This window comes from Haemorhous mexicanus, chromosome 20, assembly GCF_027477595.1.
Source record: "Haemorhous mexicanus isolate bHaeMex1 chromosome 20, bHaeMex1.pri, whole genome shotgun sequence".
Classification (NCBI taxonomy): Eukaryota; Metazoa; Chordata; class Aves; order Passeriformes; family Fringillidae; genus Haemorhous; species Haemorhous mexicanus.
The window spans coordinates 1,813,236-1,836,402 of NC_082360.1; the positions used below are offsets into that span (position 1 = coordinate 1,813,236).

The following is a 23,167-nucleotide window of genomic DNA, read 5'->3' on the forward strand; positions in this document are numbered from 1 at the left end:
AAGAATGATTCAGAAGAAACCAAAAGTAACTCTAAAATACGTAACTTTAACACAAATTTGGGTAATCCTTAACACCAGACATGAAATGATGATGTTTCTTGACTTATGGTCTTCCCAGTTGTGACCACTGGGTTTGTTCAACTGCATGTTAATGGTTATGCCAAGTCCAGACCAGGATGGCCCAGACTTCAGCTGAGCAAAGGTGGTTAAGTACTACCTTATGTTTCAAGGGACTCTAAACAGGATTGTATCCTATGTTAGGCCGCTCTCCAAGAAGAAAAAAGACAGCCAAAAAGAGCTTTCTGGTTGCAAATAAGTTAATCTACCCCTAAGGATAGCAATCTTTATTGCAAATCATCCCAGCTTTAAAGTGGTAATGGTGATGGTGTCCTCAAAACAATTGTTAAAAGGATGTAATCATTCTACCACCAGGCCTGTGCATGGAACTGTGGTCCAGGAGTGATGCCTTGTGTCTCAAAATGCACAGCCCTTGGCGTTCCATGGATCACAGCCAAAATGGACATTGGGAAAAGCACCTACACAACAGCCCCAGAAAAATCTGGGCTCACAGCAGCCCTTGTTCCTTGCTGCACTGGTGAATGGGTGTGAGGCCAAGGAGAGAATTATTTATGTGCTGCTATCCATCACCAGATTTAATCCAAGCACTTGGCTCTGCAGTTAAGTTCTCATCACTGTGAGGCCCCTTCACCACCACCACAGCCAACCAGCCTTCACAAAACAAGAAACAGCTGTCTAGCAGGTCACATGCAGGCCAAAAGTATTCCTCCAGAGTTAGATTGTGTACTCCTATTTTTACTTCACCTAGGACTTCTATGATTTACAGAATCACAAAATCATTAAGGTTGGAAGGAGCTCTAAGATCACCGAGTCCAACCATCACTCCAGCAGCACCACCTTGTTCATCATCAAACTGTGGCCTCAAGCACCACATCCACACGTTTTTACACTTCCAGGGATGGTACTCCATCACCTCCCTGGGCAGCTCCTTTCAATGCTTGACAGCTGAAGAAATTACCCCTAGTATCCTAATATCTCCTGGCACACCTAAGGCCGTTCCCTCTCCTCCTGTCCCTGTTCCCTGGGAGCAGAGCCTGACACCCCCGGCTGTCCCCTCCTGGCAGGAGTTGTGCAGAGCCACAAGGTCCCCCCTGAGTCTCCTTTTCTCCAGGCTGACCCCCTTCCCAGCTCCCTCAGCTGCTCCTGGAGCTCCAGACCCTTCCCAGCTCCATTCCCTTCCCTGGGCATGCTCCAGCCCCCCAAAGTTTGTCTTGTCACGTTGGACTCAAGGTGCCTCAGCACAGAGGGACTGTCACTCTCCTGGTTTTGCTGGACACACTGTGGCTGGTACAGGATGCCCTTGGCCATTTCTCCAGGCCTCTAAGTCACCTCCTGTTGGAGAAAGCAATTCCAACTTATTCCTAGAATTTCCTCACCACCATTCCTGCATGCCACACTTCAAGAGCACTGCTTCCCATGTTCAGGTTACACAGAACAAAATGCTCCCTTTTCAAGCAGTAAGATTTTCAAAACAGCAGTAGTTTAATGGATTTTTCCAAGGTTTCTATCCTACAAGGGTACAAACTGATCCCTGTAAAAATATTTTCCACTTGGTTCAACTCTGCAGGATCAACCTCTTGATTGAGCAAGGTCAAGGGAGCACAGGTCACAGTGTTCAAGTGAGTCACAGTGCACAGGTAAATATTCTCTCTGGTCAGATGCTGAAGTCACTCTGCTTGGGGAGTGATGATACACCAGGAATCAAACCTGCACTCCCTCTCCTTACTGTAACCAGGAAAAAAAGAGATACAACCACAGAAACACAAGCTGTGACAGCAAACAGCAGGAAGGAAAGTCAATGGATCTGTAATGAACGGTGCAATCTTTCTACCTCTCTCTTTTAATATTAAAACACATCAACAAAAAGACAGAGGAAATGGTGAAAAATGGATTATTTACCTCTATTTGGAAATCGAGCTCAATGCTTGAGGAAATTTCCTTAATAGAAAACTATCAGCTCTGATTTCTTCCAAGTTAATTCCAAGCAAAGCTAGGGCAAACTCTAAGGTGAGACATGAAAAAAAAAAAAAACCACACCAAAACCAACACAGATCTCTGCTCTTCCAACAGCTTTAAAAAACCAAACTGCTGTATCCTGTCTGCTAACAAAATGCCTGCTTTGATGTAGAGACAGCAAAGAACATTTACCTGCATTCAGAGCTGCAGCCCCGCAGTTGCTGACACCCTGAAAGCTCCCAGGATTTCCAGCTGGTTATTCCTGCTGCTGTTAGCACAGCTCTGCCTGCCCACAGACCCTTCCAACTACCATCTTGCACTTATATTTCCTCCCTTCCCAGTCTTGCTCATGGATCTACTCCAACACCAGCACAACTCATTTGAGACTGAAGTAGGTTTCCAGTCTTACACTCAAGATAAACTATTTTTCAATAAAAATGAGTCAAATTTTGCAACAAAACCCGAAGAACTTCAACATATCATGCAGGTCTATTGGAGGAGTCTGGATGAAAGAAGAGGCCTGGGGTTTGACTTACAAGTTTTAAGAGCTGTAATCACAAAACTTCACTTTAAAGGGTACAAATATTTTCAGTGCATCTGTCTGTTAGTAACCTTTTTAGCCCTTGAATGAAACCTTCAATTTTGTATGATCTGAGAGTCAGCATTCAAATCTGAAATTATGATTTTGCCCTGGAGTAAGCTAAGTATGCTTATTTTTAGGAGTCACCTCATTAGAAAGAGGATTTAGCCATAATTCACCCACAGCCACAAGTGTGCTTCCATTTAGGGAGTACAAACACCCAAACCTAGAGCAGCCAGGACTCTGGAAGGATTACTGGCCACTGTAGTGAACACACTCCTTGGCAAAACAACAGTACTGGACAATATTTCAGTGAGACATCTGCATGATTTGGGGCTGGCAATGCCAGGATAAGGGTTATATCCAACAGCACTTCCAGCATCTATAAATACCTGCACCACAATGCCTGCTAAAGTAGGTTAAGCTTAGAGGGCAAGAAATTGCAATCGGATTAAGATTAGTTCCCTCAGACTGCAAACTCCCAGGAGCAAAACCTGGGAATGAAGTCTCTGAACTCTCCAAAACCCATTGGTAACCTTTAATATTATCCCTGATGCTACCCTGCATGGAAACACCATTTGTATAAACAGGGTTTAAGCTCCCTGCCCAGAGGAGGGTGCAGCACTAGGATGAAGCTGCAGCTTCCAGCCCAAGCTGGGGTTCAGGCAATTTCCAGCTGGAGAGCAGCATTTAACACATGGCTCACAGTCACAGTCCAGTGCTAAGCCTGGTGAAACACTGCTGGAGAGAACCTGGAGGGCTCAACTGTCCACACAGGAGGTGCTGCCAGACTAGGAGTCTGTCTGCTCTCAGAGCAGCACTTTGTTTCACCCAAAATATTCCTGCAACCTGTGCCCAAAGCAGCCACAGCATAACCCTGCAGAGCTGAGCCTGTCATGGAGCAGCTGTCAGGAACAAAGGGTGACACTGCCCTGGGAAATTTATTGTGCAGCACCTGGAACCTCTCCTGGTGGACAACAATAATAAATTATGCAAAGGGCCATGCCCAGTACTTTTTCAAGAAGAAACAGCACAGTAACAATTATAAAATACACCACAGGAAGGAGGACTGGGGAGGGGGTTTGGTTGATTTTATTACTTTTCTTTTTAATTTCAGGAGCCTGTACTCAGACTAAAAGCAAGGGAAAAAATCTGCCCTTGAGGCCTTTGCTTAAGGTCAATGGAAAGGATTTCATTTCTTTGGATAAAGCAACAAGCATGTTTCCATCATCCCTCCAGATACCTTAGGCCAGCAAAGTGGCAACACCAATCACTGGCTCCAATAAACACCTTGGACCCATACTGAATCCTACAGGGACACAATCACAGAATAAGAAATCCTCCAGAGGCAGGGGAATAAGAATAGTTACATGTTGCCTGTCAGCAACTAGTTAAATAACTAGAAAGAATAAGCAGATAAAGTGTGTGTGTGAAAATGTTCAAGCTGCACTAACATGTGCAAAAAAAATTTTGGAAACAACCTGTGCTACAGTGAGGAGACTCATACTGGAATGGGCTTTTAACAGGCTCCAGGCTCTCCTGGGGAGGGATAATGCTCTAACCCCACCACTGGGCTGCTTTTCCACTTGACCACTATTTCCACAAGAGATAATCCTTTGCACAATGCAAGCATAGCAGATCTTCATGTCTGGATCCCAAACTTTCTAATATATAATTGTTTTTTTTCCCCAAATACGATGAGCATGACATCTACCCATAACTAAAAATGCACCAAGCCAATTTTTCAAGTTTGGATCTCCTCCACATGAACTGGTCTCTTCCTTGTGAGTGCCCACTTGTGCTGTTCTGAACAACTGATCAGTATCTTCACAGCCTTGGAGAGGAACTGAGCCCTTCTGAAAACCTGGTCTCAGCTGCAAGGTTCTTTCTGCACTGTTACACTGGGAGAGATTTTGATCTGGATCTTAAGAACACCTTGGAACACATGGTCCCAATGGGCATTTTTGCTTAGTTCTGCTGAATTATAATGGAGGTGTCTAGAGTTGCTTAAGCAAGAAATTAAATTGCAAATCTAAAGAGTATATAAAGCTTTCAGATCTCTTTGAAAGCACTCAATTGGAGAACTTTTAGACACTAAATTCAAGGCAATTTTGTGCTAAGCTTTAGAAGTGGTATCTGTAGATAGATCTATCTGATCTATTTTTGTATTTCTCCAATCTGGATTTCAGAAAATGTTCTAATTCCAGGGCTAAGGGTTAGATCCAAAGACAAAGAGCCTAAGAACAGCTGCAGTGGTCCATCTAGCACATCATCTTGCCTTCCATCAAAGCACAAGATATCAATGAAAAGAGTGATAACCAAAGCCACAACATCCTTCCTTTATCTATTCTTTCATCTTCCAACCACTTCCAGCCCAAGGCCCTCCTCAGTCAGACACAGTATCTCTGTATTTAATGACTGTTGCTGGGTTTCACTTCCCCAGTCCTATTCCATCCTCTCACTGCCTTGTGAGCACCAGACCCCACCATGCCAGGCTGGCTAGAGCTCACCCAGCTCAACCCAACACTTGATCGAAGCCCTCAGACTCCGAGTCAAGTTCAACAACACAAACCCAACCCAGCAGCTCAGCTATGTGCAGGCTGTCAGAAGAGACACAAACTTGGCACCTATGCCTGGTGCTCTGTCACCACCCACCTTCTCTCCTGGTCACACAGGACCTGCCCTGACACTTGCATTTGAGACACAACCTGAGTTTGTTGAATTTCCATCCCTCTGTCCAGAGCAGCAGCACAGATCTCCCCATGGCCACACAACAGGTCTGGGTGGTCCCACTGGATTCTCTCCCTGTCTGCAGGGGAGCAGATCCTCAGTGCCACAAGGGTTGTACAGAATCCAGCCCCAGGGTTTGCCTCCACTATGGCCAGGGGGCTGCCATGTCACAGCTCTCTTCCTAGCACTTGAATTACTCTCCTTTCCAAGGAACTGGAGAGGGGAAAAAGGAAGGAAAATTCACATAGCAAGGAATAAAAAAACAAAAAAAGGGCAAAAAATCTTGGTTCCCTTTCATTACTTTTTTCAAACCTTTCCTCATGCTGAAATCCAGCAGAAACACCAGTTGGTATTTCTCAACACCAAAATAACCTAATGAATACTCAGAGGCTTTGTGAAACATCACTCCACAGCTCTGTGAACACCAGCTTTTGGGCTGATGCTCTCCTTACAAAAAAAAAAAAAAAAAAAAAAAAAAAAAAAGAAAAATAAATCTTGTGCACCCATAAAAATTCCACCTTTGTACTGTCTTGTGGAGCATTCAGTACAAATCAGCAATACCCTGTAGCAGGATAAGCACAGGAAGGAACCCCTGATTCCCACTGCTGAGACATGTCAGGCATTGTCTAATGACTGATGTTTCCAACAGAATTTTCAGCTTTAACAGCTTGGCAGCGTGAAACCCTCCTCAGAAAGACACACGGTGATGGCACTCTTGCCCAACACTGTCATTCAAGTGACAAAAGACACAGAAAGCCAGGAATGAGCTGCTGCTCTGCTGCTGTGCTGGAAGGAGTGAAGGCAGCAGGTACCAAAGCCCTTGCAGGGCTCCACTGAAGGCTGGAGTCAGCCAAGGATTTGGGCTCAGAGCTGCTGCCTTCAGGAGCCTGGCAGATTGACAGAGCTGCCTCCAACAGCTGGCTGCTCTCAACAGTGCTGGGGATATTTACTTAGGTGGCAGAAATCTTCACTTTCTTGCTAGTGGGGATAATACTGAAGTGTGACAACCATGAAACTTCTTCTTGAAGGAAGAACTGCATGGATGGACACAACAGCTCTGATTCCAAACCAACAACCAAGGGATCTGCAGCAAGACACTTCTGCAGCAATGAACAACAGACTGGCTTTGGAACATCAGCTGATGCAGCTCTAGGCAAACACCTTGCATCCTGTCAGTGAGGAAAGAACAGATCTAAAAAGACAGTATTTTAAATAAAAACCATAATACAGCCATTCCTAATGGAAGCAAACACTGCAGAAAGTGAAAGTAGAGAAATGAGAAGCTCAATCATGTTACCTGCAGAACAGGAAGCTGAGGGTTTTGTGGTTTTCCCTTTCTGTGTGGTTCCAGATGAGTAAAACCCCAGTGTTCCCAGCCAGGACAAACCCAAGCCTCTGCAGAGCTTGGCTCCAGCACATGGATCACAGTCAGGAGTTGAAACTGCTGCAGAGAGCTCTGCTCTCCTTCCACCACCCAGCTCAAAGGGTTCTGCTCCCCCAAAGGACATACAAACCCTTTATTTCCACAGCAGGGGAACTCCTGCTGCCTTTTTATTGCTACAGTTTTTATCACTGAAAAAAAGAGTGCTTTTTATACTTTGTGTTTATCTTGCAGCACTATTAACAGGACCTGACCATAGGACTGGGATCTTGCTGTACAACGAAATGAAATTACGTTGGGAAAGGATCTTCACATCAAAGTCTGGGAAATAAATTTCAAACAGTTTTGAGGTTTGCAACCCTGATAGAAACAGAAAAAAAACAGAAGAGTCCCTGACCCTTTCATTTTCTTTATACAGACTTGTCAGCAAAACACAAATGGGAAGGAGCTACCCCCTTCCCACAGACAAGGCAGAGCTGGGCACAGGCAGGAGCCCAACACACAGAGACTGGGAATGGCTTGGGCTGCTGCCTGGGCAAGGAATGCCATGGGACAGGGACCTGAGCCACGGGAATCCAGCACTGCATCCTGCTGCTCTGCAGAGCTGTGTCCCAGTGCACAGCAGAGGCTGCAGGCTAAAAGCTGCTCCCTTTAGGCCAGCAGCAAGTCAGTTCCATTGCATAATTCCCCCCTCATTTCACCATTTATTAATGCCCTGACTGCTTACTGTCAGAGTCTCCTAAATCTAGGTTAGCAGAACATCAACACACCTCGTGCCTCACCTGACAGCACAGTTTTGCCAAATTATTCACTAAGGCAAAGCTGCCATCCTGAACTGAGACTTGCTGCTGTTTTCCCATGAACGGGCTGTAGAGCACTGGGGATCAAATCCTGCCACTTCTCAATGGCTTACAAGAGAAAATCAGACACCTGTGTTACATTCCTTTCATTCATAACAAGCAGAGGATGTGCAAAGCATCTCTCTCCAGTACAAACCTTTGATCTTCCAGCACAGAGAACAGCAACTGCCTTTTTCTTCTCAGCACAAAATAACCCCCACCTTCCAATTAAAGATGTTCTTGTTGAGGAAAAGAAGTTGAGGCACAGCAGAAGCCATCACTTAACAGGGATGTGCCAGCCTGTGCCAAGTCCAGGCCAGACCCCTCCTGCCCTCTCTAAGTGCCACCAGTTTCATCATCCATTACTAAGCACTGAGTACTTGGAAAAAAAAAAATTAACACCCAATTCCTGCCACAGAGCTCTAGCTTGCAAAAGACATTTGAAATTCCAGCTTCAAACATCAAGTTTCCTAAATATCTGTATATCCTGAGCTAATAGAAAGCTATTAAAAATAAATAGATGCTTTCCAACCCTGTCCTAGGGGAGCAATTCTGACACACGGGCTCACTCTGTGCTGGAACACTGAAGCATAGCTCCTTCTCAGCTCTTCCAAGACAGAAAAACAGCAGTCTGTAAAAGTAATGGACAACAAAAGATTTTCTATACACTGTATTTCAGAACAGCAGTCACAAAATACTGAGATAAAACCCAAAACCACCAACTGTTTAGAAAACATAAACGATTATCTCTTCAGATATTAGAATTGCTGCAACAAATTTGCATATGGAGTAAAAACAGAAAAATCTTTAGGTAAATTGAAAGAAATGCAAAGGCACAAGATTCCTACAATTCAGATTTACATTAAAAAAAAAAAAAAAAAAACACCAAAAACTGAAATAAACAGTACTACCCTTATGTCACAGGCAAAGCAGAAGGCACAGATCTACCTCAACAATTGGTGACCTTTTAAGAAATCTTAATTAATTTTTGCTACACCAGCAATGTGAGAAACAGTTGCTGTCTCAGAAGCAGAATGGTATATCTGGTTAGCTGCAAGAAAAAGCAAATTCTCAGCACCAATATTGATAAAAAAGCAAGAATAATGCTAAATAAAAAGCATAGCTTTCTCTCTTTGTGCTTTTGCACAGAAGCTTCTCTGAAAGGCTAAAGTAAGAGACCATTTCTCATCAATTCACTCAAAGGAGAGCACTAGCATTAAGAATCTCCTTTTATCTTTCAACATTTTCTTCTAAAATCATAAATAAAATGGATTTTTTCAATCAAACTTTAGGCTGCACTGCTTTGAATACAGAGCAGTCCCATCATCAGGATCCAGGGGACAAACACTGGCAGGAAAGGAGTGGACATGGGTACTGTATGAAGTAACAAACTTTAAGCCTGAAGAGATTGTTTTGTTCCCAGAAAGCTGAAAGTTTGCAGCAAATCTGCCCATATTAAACAATATTTTAAAACAGATGGTCCAGCTGCTCATGCCCAGGCAATTTCCCAGAGAAGCCCAGCTCTCCAGCACTGCCACCACAGCAAAAGACCAGACCTGGTGGAGCACAGCATTCCACACTTTCATCAGAGACACCTGCCCAGAGTAGGGGAGGATGCGTACAGTGGCTTTTGGAGAAATTCCCCTGGTGCTGCTAATGACAATTCACCTGTACAACAGCAACCTGGACAAGCAGCACTGCCTGCAGCCCCCTCTTCACCCCCACCAGCAGCCAAGCCAGACTCACAGAATGCCAAAACAGTCTGGGTGAGAAGACTCTGAAGACCATCTCATTCCACCCCTGCCATGGCAGGGACAACTCCCACTTATCCCAGGTTGCTCCAAGCTCTATCCAACCTGGCCTTGGACACTTCCAGAGATCCAGGGGAAGCCAGGCTCTGGGATGCAGGCATCACAGCAATGTGCATGAGGAATTTAGCACCACTGCACTCTCAGGAAGCAGCAACCTTGCTGTTTACCCTTCTACTAGGGTAAATAACCAGGAGCAAACACAGAATTTCACTGCTAAAGAAATAAGCACCATAAAATCTCTCCATAAAAATTCCCCAAGTGCACTGGATTTTGAAAGTCTGTGTAAAAAAGCTCTCCTGGTGTGCAGAGGGCAGGCGGGCCCTGAGCCCGGAAGGAGCCTGAGAGTCTGCCCAGCTAATCCCTGCGGTCTCACTGGGTAACAGAAGACTGCTGCAAAAATATCAGCCAGTAGCCCCAACCCAGATCCAGCTATCCTTTTCCCTTGCCCTTGTCCCCATTAACTCCTTCTACCTCCAAGCTTCCAGGAGGAAGCCCTGCATACAAACTGACTATCCCACACAACAGCACCAGGAATCCCCTCCTGGCTCCTGCAAGGTGTCCCAGCACCACAAAGAAGTTTTCCACCTTTGCAGTCACCTGTGGGTGGCCTGTGGCCAGAGCCAGTCCTGCTGCCTGCCCACCCCATGCTCAACTTCTCCACGACAGCAGGGGTCCCAAGCTTTTGCTGAGAACGTGGGAGCTGCACAACCCTGTGTCAGTAATGCAAGAGTCATCCCTGCTCGTGGCACCAGCACAGCTTCACTCTGCTCCTGGTGTTGCTGCTCTCAGAGGCATGAGAAAGGGGGAAGCTGAGATATATCAACCTGGCCTTCCTGCCCATGTTTTCTGCTCCATACAAGACCATCAACAAACGCCAGAGACAATGTGAACTCCAAAGATACCACAAATAACATCCCATCAGTGGGAACAGAGCACCCATATGCTGGAAAGGGGAGAGGAGACTGGTTCCTTGCCTAGCCCAAGGCACACCAGGGCAGGAATACCATCATACCCTAAAACACCTCTGAGACACAGGCATTACAGAGGGAGCAGCACATGCATGTTGAAGATGCCAGATCAACAGCTACACAGGTGCCATGAAATCACCAAGGCGTGGCAACAGGAAGAATATTATCAGCTAATGACTGAAATCCTCTACTGAAAGCCAAGAGTCCTAACTGTTTTTAAGGAGGAGTCAGATATGCTTATGCATGAGGCAGAAAGGGGTAAGTAGTGGAGACAAAACATTAAACTTGTCATAGGAATCCCTGGGCACCCAGCTCACCAGGTCCCTTAGCAGGGGATAAGGGCATTAGCTGGGCTCTGGCTGATCCCAGCAGAATGTGTGTGTGCCCATGCAGCACAGACACAATTCTTCCACTGTGTTGCTAAATGTCATTATTTTTCTCTTTTCAAAGAGATTTCCAAAGGTTATTGCATTTCTTTGAGTCCTAACATGGACCAGGTCATATCAAACCCACAGTCATCTAAAACAACTGCAATACTTGGGATTGAATCATCAAGGTTGGAAGTCAGTTTCCTCCTGGCACAAGTCAATGCTCCAGCTGAGCAGTAAAGCAGCAGCAACTCCTGACAGCTTGGATGAAGATGACCCAAACTTCCCCTTCACCAGCTCAGCTGCCATGGAGCATACTGTGCTGGCTGCTAAACCCAAAACTCTCGAACCCAATGCCTGAAAGGACAGGAAGATGATGACCCCAGTCTTATTACACCCCCAATTTCTGCACTGCTCAACAGCAAGGACATCGACCTGTTGAGGAATTTTGTCACAGAGCACTATCTGTGTTTGGTTTGGGTCTCAAGGAGTCAGGACATGCCAGCACAGGATTATTATGAGAACACTGGGCAGTCAGAGCTCTGCTGCTGAAGTCAGAGTACCACTCAGCCCTGGAGGGAAACCCTACACAAACCTTCCCAGAAAGCTGTCATTTACTACGTGGAAACAACACTGTGGACAAGTGGCTCCTGGACTGTGTCCCAGGTGCTGTGAGAGCAGCACAGTGCCCTGGTATGGGGCAGGGTGCCACTCAGACTTTTGGCAGCTCATGGTGAAGCAGGGCTCCTGCTGCCAGTTCAGTTCCAGGCTCCCATTCAAGTCAGCCCTGACTAAGGTCTGTCTATATTAAAGCAAATTATGAGACCTAGAAACATTGCAGGGCTTCACTGAAATTAACTGTGCATTCACACATTCTTCATTTCCCGTATTTTTGTAGGGCATGAAAAAGCAGCCACACTGACAAATCAGACTGGGAATTTCTTCAACTCACAGAAGATTCCAAATGATGGCCCTGATGGGGAAGCCAGGACCCTCCAGACAGGCACACATGGGCCTTGGACACCAGCTCCCAGCACTCCTGTCTCAATCTTTGCCACTTCCACACTTGCTGACAAGATCCTTCTCCCAACTGCTCAGCTGCAGTCCTCATCAGCAGGATCAGCAGGGATGAAACCACAGAAACAGGCCAGAGAGTAAATTTTTGTTCTCAGCCCCACGGACACCTAGCACTGATACACAGTGGCAAAACTTTACCCATAAAAAGCCTATCTGGCTATTTATGACTCTAGCATAACCAGCTGGGCAGATAACCTCCAGGCTATTACTCCAGTTCTTCTCAAAAAGAAATACATTAATTAGAAATATATTTTAAAATAGATTTTGCATTTTCAGGAGAATGCTGGGAGGCTTGCTCAGTTATTCCACAACACGTGGCTCCAGTGCAGAAAGAACTCAACTGCCAAGCTGCTGCCTAAAAGAGCACATATCTAAACCTTTGCATCCAACCCCATCTTCTTCCAAGAGGAGTCTGAGCTCATTCACAACTCCTCTGTGTAATCTTGCATACTAACTTACACCTCAGTGTCACACTTTCTAGTGACAACAGCTGGGCTAGATCGGATCAGAAAGCTGACCTCTTCCTCAAATCACAAAACAAACCAGCTCTAAAAGCTGACATGCAAATAGCCCACTTTGCACACACTGATTGTTGCAGCTACCCCAAGGCAAAAAGGACCTTGAAGAACATCTCCTCATCTCCTGGCCAGCACTGTACAAAGCCATTCTGACCATCCTCCCCCTTCCTACTTTCTGCCCATGCAGGTTTCTGAGTGGGACAAGGGAAAACAGGAGGATAGCAAAGGTAGGATGAGGTTCCCAGAGTCTGGCAAGCCCTGAACTGAGTGTTCAGGAGAGGAACTGGTCTCTACAGGAAGACTCGGACATGGTCCCACTGCTCCCCAGAAGAGATTTCCAAACTCACTGCTTTCATCTTAGTCCACAACCCCTCCCAGGTCAAACAACACAGCCATATGTTTTTAAAGGAAACTGTTTTATCTCTGTCCACAAACCTCTTCAAAGTACAAACACTTTGCTTTCTGGTCCAAAAGCAAAGTGATAGCTAATTCACTTCAGAGAACCACTTCCAGAGAATTAGGTCCAAAGCAAACCACACAACCCTTCTGGTTCACAGAAAAAAAATAAGCCTAGACAAGAACGGATAAAGGATAAACTCCCGTTCAGCTCAGCTGTCTGCTCCCAACAGCTGTCCTCCTTACACCACAGGGCATCTCCCAAAGCACCTCAGAAAGATCAGATAAATTATTCAAAACACAGACTAATTCCTGGCGCTTGGACTCTTTGTTTGCTCCAGGACCAGCAGAGCTGTCTGCTTCCTGGAGGGCTCGCCCTGCCTCCAGTAAAGGGCAAACACCATGGCTTTGATTTGCAGAAGAGGAACTCAATTTAGCAGCTAATAAATACACAATTTGTGCAATACACATGCTTCCATCTCCCCTGATGCTCTTACCCACTAAACACTGTCACTGTACCGCCCATGTGCACGGCAGGTGAGCTCACCTGAGAGGAGAAACAGGAGAGAAATGGGCAGCGATACTTGGCAACCCCGTGCTGTGTTGTGTTTCCTCATTAACAGCAATAGCAGAGATCTCACCACCGAGGGTACAGCCTGAGGTGTCAAGGTCACATATTTTGGAAGATGCTCTGCAGCATCACATGATACTTCTGATGCAAATCCAGGCCAATGATACCTCACATGCCCCGCAAAGGATCTGTGCAGGCATGGAGCAGGCACCCAACAGGGCTGCAGAGAGCTCCACTGTGCTTAAACAAACCTATGACAGCTGATAAAAATCACATTTGCACCTTTCCACCTAACCACGAGGAGACACAGACATGTTACACCTGCATGAACTGCAGGACTCATCTTGAAGAAACAGCCACCTAAGCAGACCAGGAATGTACATCATGGGGAGCTTCAAGATCTAAAGCTACCCCTCAAACAAAAGCAAACCCAGTAAGACTGCAGATGACCATAAGAACCAGACTAATGTAACATAAAATAAAAGTTTAGAACTTTAGAAAGTCAGCACCACAGACTGTCCAGAACACCAGCTCCAAAATGCCAATGTTCCAGCTGACAAAGCTTCACTGCAGAGGAAGAGTGAGTTTTCAACTTTCCCTTCCCTCCTTATCATTATTCCCAAATGTATTTTGGCTGCCAAAGTTTATCAGTCTTCTTTTACACACTTTGATTTAAAACACATCCCTACTGTCCTCTGGGTGCTCTGAGTTTACCATGCTGAAACACAGGAGTTAGTTCAAGTCTCTCCTACTGCAAATCTCCCTGCAGTCTATCCTTCCCTTCAGCTTCAGGGTCTCAGGAAAAAGGCCAGTTCACTCAGACACAGTTCCAAAGAGGGAAGACAGGTTTTGAGCTGGGACCACTCATGAGGCAAGGGGACAAACATGGTCCAACATGGAAATGCCTACAAGGTGAACAAAGAGATGGGCTGTGTATGTTAAAGGTACATGTATATAAAAAGTCCATTCATCCAGCTCTTGCAGTCAGTTCAATGCTGGTAGCACAGGAGCACCCCTTTTGACAGGCTGTCACATGAGGTGTCACCTGCAGTGGCAGTTTTCCAAGCATCTCATCCACAGTTTACATAAATCCACCTAGCAAACCTCAGCAAGAGACCTGTAACTGAGATAACTTGTCCAACAACTCAGCAGCAGTACAAAGACGTGGGTGGGGGTAGAAAACAGAGTGCAGAGTCAGAGCAAAAATGATTTTGTCTTGTTCAGACACTAACATAACCACAAGTAAAAACCAAAGCTCCAAGGCTGCACAAATCCTTCCTGCAGTCCTGCCCTAGGAGAAGGAGATGAAACCCACTTTCCCTGCATTTCACACTTTATGAACAATGGCTTAACCCCTCAGCACCTTCAGGATAACCCTGAGCACTTTCCTTCTCATTGATTTGGATAATCAAAGTATTTCAATATTTTGACAGCCAAGTCAGTGCCAACTGCAAGGGGTGAGCCTCAAACTCATGTTCCAGACATCCTCCAAACCAGAGGGACAATGAACATGCAATAGCTGTTCCATTCTCAGCCTAGCAGAGACACAGTATTCATCTTATCTATGAGCTGAACTGAAGAAACCCAGGTGAAGTGTCTCTCTCCAGGGATTTACCATGAATAACTACTGCCCATTAAGTAAACCAGCTACAGTAACACACCTTTTTGAAAGACATTTTTCTGTGCTCAACAAGCACTGCACTGTCATTTACCCATTGCTCACACATCCCTTCTGCAATCAAACAAATCCACAACATGAAAAGAAACCTGAGTACCCAGAAGAGAGACAAAAGCCCTTTGCAGGAAACACCAGGAGCCTGGAATAACACAGTGGAAGATTCACATTACTGAAGATATTGGCCAAAGGAGCAGTAGCAGAACTGCACAGGGAGAACCAAAAACCAGAAATCAACCAAACTGATATAAATAGTTTAAAAATGCATTAACTCTTAGGCAAATAGACTTAAAGACAAAGATTCTTTTGAATGAGTGTCATCAGAGGAACTCTTCATTGCAGAAGAGATGTTACAGCCCAGCAACCATAAATGACCAGGATCAACAAAGGAATCCAAAAATACTTGTTCATCTCTCCAAAGCCAGCAGACAACACTGTACAATAATAAAAATAGTCCATATTGACCAGAATATCCATGAAAAAGCCCATATCCCAAGGTGATACTTCCTGAATCACAGTGAAAAGGCTCAACTATATGTATTAGGCAGGTTTTCCTCAGCCTGCTGCTGCAGCATAGCAATCTCCACCTTCCTGAGTGGATGCTGCTGTCTGAGTACAAGGCAGAAGGGCAAGACACACATGCACATCTAAGGAGGCATTTAAATGCAATGAAGACCATTCGAAATGAGGTACATGAGAGCAGGGAACATCTGCAGAGCTGGGAACACCAGCACCTGTCCAATGCTATTTCAGATCAGTGCCCTCCAGCCTATAAGAGGATGTCAGAAGCATCACATCCATTCAGAGATTTTTATACCTTCTTTATAAACATCACTTCAGTGGAGCCTGGAGATGGATATTTGCTGCCAGTTCCTACTCACAGGACAGAACACTACACAAACACCCTGCACAGCTTCTTCCCCTCACACAGTTTTCCTTTCCAGTCTCCAAAGGCTACAACAGGTAGCTTGCTTCCTCCACCAAGAAGCAGAACTTCTCATTTTCTTCCACACAAAATCTTATCAAACCTAAATCCAACAGAAGACATCTAACTTCAAAGCTGCATGGTGCTAAAAAGCTGTTTATGTGTGTTTGATACACACAGAGCTTGATATGGTTACACAATATTCCTGTAATCAGTGCTTCACTACATACACATAAATATAATTTCAGGGACTCCTCAACATGAAATTTGAAAAGCACACATTTTGGCTTTTTCTGCTTCCTCACCAAACTCATTTTTTCTCTTGCAGGATAACTCACATTTTGATAGGCAACAGTGTGACTTCTACACCTCCTGGCCTCCTCAAATCAGCATAAAATAACTGAAAAAACCTCCCAGCATCTGAGGAGACTAACTAGCACTTTTGGGCTGCCCCTTTAACAGGAAAACAGACATATGAAGACACCAAGACTCAAACACAAAGCAGACGTGGCCATAAGGCCCATACAGGAATAAAGTGGGGGCACAGATGTACTAAAACACGCTGATTTCCTCACCACACATCTTTTACTGCTCTTAACAAATGCAAATATGTCCAAGTAGACACACACCCATCAATCTGCCAGAGTCAGCCTGCATCAGTGCTATCTGCTAACACACATAGTTTGATAATTCCATCGAGGGCAAGAGTGGGGAGGGGAGCAGCTCCAGTCACCCAAGCACTCACCAAGGCAGCAAGCAACAGAGGAGGATGTAGGAACCATGGCATCTCTTACTGAATTCCCACACTGAGGATGAGCCCACAAATGGTTTCCAGCAACATTCTGCTTCTGCCAGTGCTGTGTGCAGGAGCCATCATTACTCCACTGACACAGTGTACATTACACACCCACACCAAATTCGCCTGACCACAGTGACTGACAGAGTCCATCACAAACATGAACAATTCCTGACCTCTCAAAAAGCCTCCTAGCAGCTCTTTTCTGCCAGAAAAAAAGGTACAGGACAGAGTTTCCTTGTAAATAGAAACTGATCACCCAACTTCAGTAAGGCACTGATGTCACGAATGGCACCCAAGGGTAAGAGAGGGACTCTAGTTCATCTCCTCATGCATTCTTAACAACCTCCCTGTCCAGGCTCCTTGCCTCACACCCACAAAAGACTCTCTCACCAGAGACAGACCTCCGATTTTTTGCTAAAATGGCTGGAGTCAGATGAAGAGGGCAAAGACATCAAGGAGGGAGCAAACAGGACCACACACACATGAAGGGAACTGAGAATCCCAAATTCTGGTTGAACAGGTCAGGAATTCCCACCTAACACATCTGAGCTATGATGTACATTCTGAGAAGACACACACAGTCATTCTGCTTTGCTTTTTAAAGACACCAGAGCACACCAGGCAGTGAGAGTGAGTATTTGGAGAAGTCCCAGTTGCCTCCAGTCTTCCTGAGTGCCCAATGCAGCTGAGCTGATTCCATAACCATCAGTTATAAGTGGTTCCAGGTCTTCTTTGGCACTGTAGTTAGGATGAGTGACTCCACAGGTTTTAATTAGAATCAAAATTCTCCCTACGCCTTGGAATAAGCTACATTTCTAGATTTCATACCACCTTTTTTCAAGTTATCATTTTCTGAGTAATGTTAGCAGTAATGACTATTACTAATTTTGGCAATGAGAGAAACACAAAATTACTCCAATTACAGTTTGGGTGCTGGTTTTTCCTTAAATCACTGTCAAAGGTATCCTACTTCCCACAGAATGTTTCCTCCACAAAATATCCAGGACACTATATATTCAGGACTGCTCCTGAACTTTATACATGAGTAAGAACGACAACTCTTCACACCACCAGTCACCAGCATCTGGACAGACTTCATTTAGTGAGCATGCAACAGACATTTAAGAAATTATGGAATAGGATCTATTTTAATACTCAGAATTCCAGCTCTCCTTTGTCTCCAAGCTGTGCCTTGAACACAGCACCATGAACTGCACTGGCCAGGGAAGAAACAAAGCTCCAGGTCCTTTGGCATGGGCAGCTGATCCAGGTAGCCAAGAAAAGACATGAGAGGGAAGCTGGGACATGCAGAATAAGGGTGAATAATAAGGCCTGAAGCAATCCCTTGCTTGATTACCAGGTGAGCCCAGCAAAAGGACAGGGCAGTGTCCCTTCACTTCTGCATTGCCACCTGGAGGACTTTAGCCTGTGTGCATCAAAAATGGTGTAGGATACAGAATTAAAAGCAAAATTGGGTGGCCTGCAGAGACCTTCTGGATCTGATGCCCTTGCTCTGGACATCAATGTGACAGGCCTCAATTTCTCTGAAGACTTCTCCCCTGTACCACCATCCTCACAACTCTTCCCTACCCCCAGGCCCTGATGAATGCCCGGACAGCGGATTCTCCTTATAAAACTGCCAGCCTTGACACCAAAACAGAAACCTTATGCAAGGGACTCTCACCTCAGGTGAGCTTGCCCAAGCACATGTCCTCTGGGCAAGGTCTCCAAAAGCAACAGCGTGCTGTCCAGGGGAGCACTGTCACAGTCCTTTAGCACAGGAGTTCCACCCTCTCCCTCTCCCACCTCCTTCGCAGCAGCAGTTGCACAAGCCAGGTCAGAGTGTTTGTGGCTGAAAATTAACTGAGCAAAACTTTCTTTTTTTTTTTTTTTTAATATAATTACTTGTTTCCAGCTTAATGACTTCCCTGCTCCACCTTGTCATGCTGTTTAAGCCAATTAAATCGACACTGATGCAGTCCTACCTACTCTTCTCCCCACCCAGCAATGCATTCCTGCACCTCCCTTGCTCCAGTGCTGGCCCAGCCCCACCACAAGCACAAGCTGGGCTTCCCAACTGAGGAACTCTCGACACTTTTGTGGGATTTTCTTTGTTCAGCTCAGCTTGCCTTGGCATCAGCAGGAACTCGTGTTGCGGGCAAAGGCACTGTGCATCTTGGAGAGCAGCCAGAGCTGCCCCAGCAGCCTGCACACCACCTGCAGCCACGTCCAGCCCCTTCCCATCCCACCCAGGTGCTGTGGCAGCACAGCTCCTCCTGGGACAGTTTCTTGCATGTTGCAGGAACATCCCAATCACAGCAACCTGCTGCTCCAGAGCCCAGCCAGGATCCCACACACAACTCCTCCTGGGACACCTGAAGGCTCACCTGTTACCTTAGGGAAAACCACCAGCACTTGGGCATCATCACACTGGCCCATGGTCCTCAATCTATATTTAAACAGCCACCATAACCAGGTACAGCAGAACCAAGTGCCCTTCCTCCACTGGAGACAGCATGCAGATGCTGCATCACCACAAGCTCACAGGGCATCGCAGGTGCCAGGGTGCAAAACCAACTCTCAGCCTTGGAACATACAGGTGATTCAGAGGAACGACTCAAATATCAGAAATGGGTCAGGTGAAAATAAAATGGGCAACACTGAGGGTTTTAACTGCACTACAAGAACAAGGCTTGCTCTTACTAAATCACAACTGTTTTGGCATATCATGATAACGTTTTTAATCCATGCATTTAATGAACAAAGTCTGGGATTCTGGTTTTTGAAAGACGGATAATGCTACCTTGACAAGGCCCAAAAGGTACCAAATCCTTCACGCAGGGGAACCTACAAGGAGTCAAAATTCACCTTTTTACTCCAAATATACCAAGCTCTTCAGTTTAACCATCAGTTCTCTGCCCAAACAAGTCCCCACCAGTCTCAGCACACTCCATACCAGGAACCAGACAGAATATGGCAAATAACAGTGACAAACATTATTTCACAACAGTACCTGCACTTCTGTCACAGAGAGAGCAACCTTTCCTTTTTCCTGGTCCCAAAACAGGGTAAACTGCTTCTTTAATATTACCATCCCTGTATTTAATTTAAACAAACAAACAAACTAGCACTGTGCCACCTCAGCCTAATAAGGCCTAATATGTTTTTCAAGCACAGTGCCTTTCAGTGCTCTAACTTTAAATGAGAAACTCAAAGGGTTTGCTGAGGCCTTTCCGAAAAACAAATATCCACCGTTTTTGCAAGGCTGCTCAACCATCAACAAGTGCCGGTGGAAACCAACACGACCCGCTGCAGCACTGTAAATTTCCATCGGAACGGAAGGAAACTGAATGAAACTGAACGGCAAGTTCGCGCTGAACTGATTTCACTTAGACGTCCGTCTCGAGAAAAGCACCCAGCGGAGGCGGAGGGCCGGGCTGGCCGGGGCAGTGCCGCCGTGCCGCAGCCCCGGCCCGGCCGCACCGCGGGGCTCCTGCGGGCATGGGCCGCCCCCAGCGCACTTCGCTCCGGCCGGCTCCCCCAGGGATGCTGCTGCTGCAGCCGCGGCCTGCACCGCTCACCCCGAGCGGCCGCAGAACCGTTCCCCGCAGGGAGAGGCCGGAGCCGCGTCCAGCTCGGCCTTTGTCCCGGCGGCCGGGGCCGAGCTCCGGGCAGGCCCTGCGCCCCGGCAGCCCCGGCGAGCAGGGCCAGGGCCGCGCTTCCTCCCGCCGAGCGCGCCGGGCGCGGCCAGGCCGCCAGCGGGGCAGGCCCGGAGCGGAGCCGCCGGGGCCGGGCCGAGCCGGGGCCGGGGATTCCCGCGGGCAGCGCCGCTGCACAGCCGCGGCCCAGCGCGGGGGGCGCGAACGCAGCGCCCGGGGGTCCCCACGGCCCGGGCAGGGTGAGACCTGCGGCGGCTCCGGCCCGGCACGGCCCGGCGCTGCCCGGGCCGGCGGTGCTTACCCTGCATGCTGCTGCTGCTGCTGCCGGCGGCGCCCGGCCCGGGCCCGCTCCCGCTCCCCCCGGAGCCGCCGCTGGGGCTGGGAGTCGCCATTGTGCGCGGAGCGGGAGCAGCGGCGGCGGCGCTGCGCAGGGCCCTCCCCGGCAGGGCAGGACACACGGCCCCGCCGCCCGTCCGCCCCCGGCTGGGGCCGCGAAACCCCTCCCCGCCGGGGCCCCGCGCCTGCGGCACCGCTGCGGCGGGGCGGAGGCGGCGCTGCCTCCCGCGGGGGGACGGGGCATCGCCGGGCGGTCCTGCGGATCCGCTCCCGCTCCCTCGGGCCGGGGGGCACCGCCCGCGGGGGACCCTGCACCGTGCTCGGCCCCGCCAGCCCCTCGGCCGGCGGCGCCCGGACATCTGCTGTCCTGTCTCGCATCCCCTCGGGGGCCCGCAGTCGGCCCGAGCAGCTTTCGAGCATTTCTCATCTTCACCCTAGGGTTAGGGCTTCTCCCACACAGGCAGCACCTTGCAAACTTCTCCCGACTCCCTCGGGACCACAGGGCACAAGTCCGTGCTTTCCTGGACACCCAGTGCATCAGCCTCTTCCTGCCACCATCAGTCTCCCCCTCATTTTCTTTCTTCTTGGTCACTGCTTTTCATGCCATGGTTTCTGACCATTCCTCCACACTCCTAGTCATAGGGGCAGCACATGCTGTGAATTAGAGCAGTGAAATTGTCCCCCCAATTTCACTGTGGTCTCTCTCCAGCCTGCTGCATGACAAAGAGGAGTCGTTCATCTACAGGAGGCCTTGTGTCCTCATCTTTGTAGTAGAAACAATACTGACCCCTTTTATGAATGGAGATGGGCTGAGGAAAGAGCTGGATGTCCCATGTGTTAGAAGTGTGAGGACTCTATCCCTGCTGCTCCATTGCCCAGGTCACTATGGAGGTGATAATACAGCCCTGAACACACAGTGGAAGTGCCTCCAGGAACTGCAAACCATCACCCCTTGTGCTGAGTCCTGACACAAAAAACATTCCCTTCCCTAGTTCCCTATCTTTGCTTTCTCTTCCCTGTTTTGCTTAAGCCTTCTGTTCTGCCCTGTCACCTGAGGGCAGGTCCATGGCTGGCACCTTGCAGGCTTTGATGCAGAAACCCAGTGCCTACTGGCAAGCACTGACACAAACACTGACTTCCACTTCTGCTGTGTGCCACCTACATGTGTTTGCTTACAATTAGCTAAAGTCATACTTTTCCCTCACTGCAAATCTGGGAGGATCAACAATACCTGTTCTGACATGTTTGTGAAACCTCTCCTTAAAGACCTCCAGTGATGAGGATTGTGCCATACCCTAGCAATCTGTTCTGGCACACATCCTAACATCATCCAAAAGCCTAACTTCAGGGGGTTTTTAAAATTTCAAATCCTTTATATCCTGCCCTGTTCACTATGGCCATAGCCTTCTTCAAAATGAGCCTTTGGGCACTTGATGATGTGCAATGATGAACTGCAATGTTTCCCTTCTTGTCCTTGCCTCAGCTTTCTCTTCTACACATTACATCAATTCATTTCCTTCAGCCTTTCTTCATGTTTCCTGAGCCTCCCAGGATCCTCATTGACTGCCTTTGATTTTTTCCTCTGTCCATCTGCATTTTTTGAAGTACAGCATCCCTAGCTAGGCATGCTATGCCAGCTTGCCTTGGAGGCTGCAGCTCACATGCTCCAGGATGATGTTTGCCTTTTCCATTGCTGGTGTTCAGTTTGCTCTCCATCACACTGAAGACTTTTCTTTTTTGTGGGGAGGGGGATTGTTTTTTGGATTGGTGAGGTGTTTTTTTAAAAACTGCATCCACTCAGTTCCCTCACCTGAACCTGTGTTGCTCACTGCTCATAAAAGTAATGCTGGAAGTTGTACCTGTTGAATATTGCCCTGTAGATTGCAGGCCATTTCTCCATCTAGTGCTGAATCAGTTGTCTTTGCTGTCCTTAACAGTCTGGAGTAATTAGCAGATTTAATAAGGCGGTCATGGGTGTTAATCATCCAGGCTGTTAACTGAAGTAATTAAAAAGATCTGGCATCAGAACTGACCCCTGCAGAAATCCTCTGAATATGTCCTTCCATTTTGACAAACACTGATAATTAGCACTTGAGGTACAATGATCTCACCAGTTTTACACTCACCATGCCCTTATATCTTCTTAAGAAGTGGTCAGGATGGCCAATGTTAAAAACCTTCCTGAAGTCAACATATGTGGCATCTGTTACTTATCACTTTATTCCTAAAATATCGTGCCACACCAGGACATGAGAGTGGTTTGTCTGCATTTTGTCCTGATGTGCTCTTCTCTCTGCAACCGGGACATCATCCACCCCTTCTTCCGTGCCGTTTACATCATGCCCATATCTTATACTTCCCAACTATGTTATATACATATATATTCATATAACTCTACTCAAGCACAGCTTTTATTTCAGTAGTCACTGGCCATCCCCACCAAGATGAATCTGTTGAGTTCAGTTAGTCCATGACTGGTGTATCTGGAGCAGTCCAGGTA

The 23,167-nt window shown here is 47.1% G+C and overlaps 1 protein-coding gene across 2 annotated transcripts in view; it reads right to left on the minus strand.

The window, feature by feature from the left end:
• MAP2K4 (mitogen-activated protein kinase kinase 4) overlaps nt 1–20,792 on the minus strand; it is a 62,647-nt gene extending 41,855 nt beyond the window's left edge. The window contains exon 1 of one of the 2 annotated variants that reach the window (XM_059864218.1): nt 20,633–20,792. In XM_059864218.1, coding sequence (XP_059720201.1) covers nt 20,633–20,723 — 91 coding nt within the window. In that variant the 5' untranslated portion in view covers nt 20,724–20,792. Of the gene's footprint in view, nt 1–13,249; nt 13,335–20,632 lie in introns of those variants that run through there. The other variant, XM_059864219.1, reaches the window with a different exon arrangement.
• Between the last annotated feature and the right edge of the window lie 2,375 nt (nt 20,793–23,167).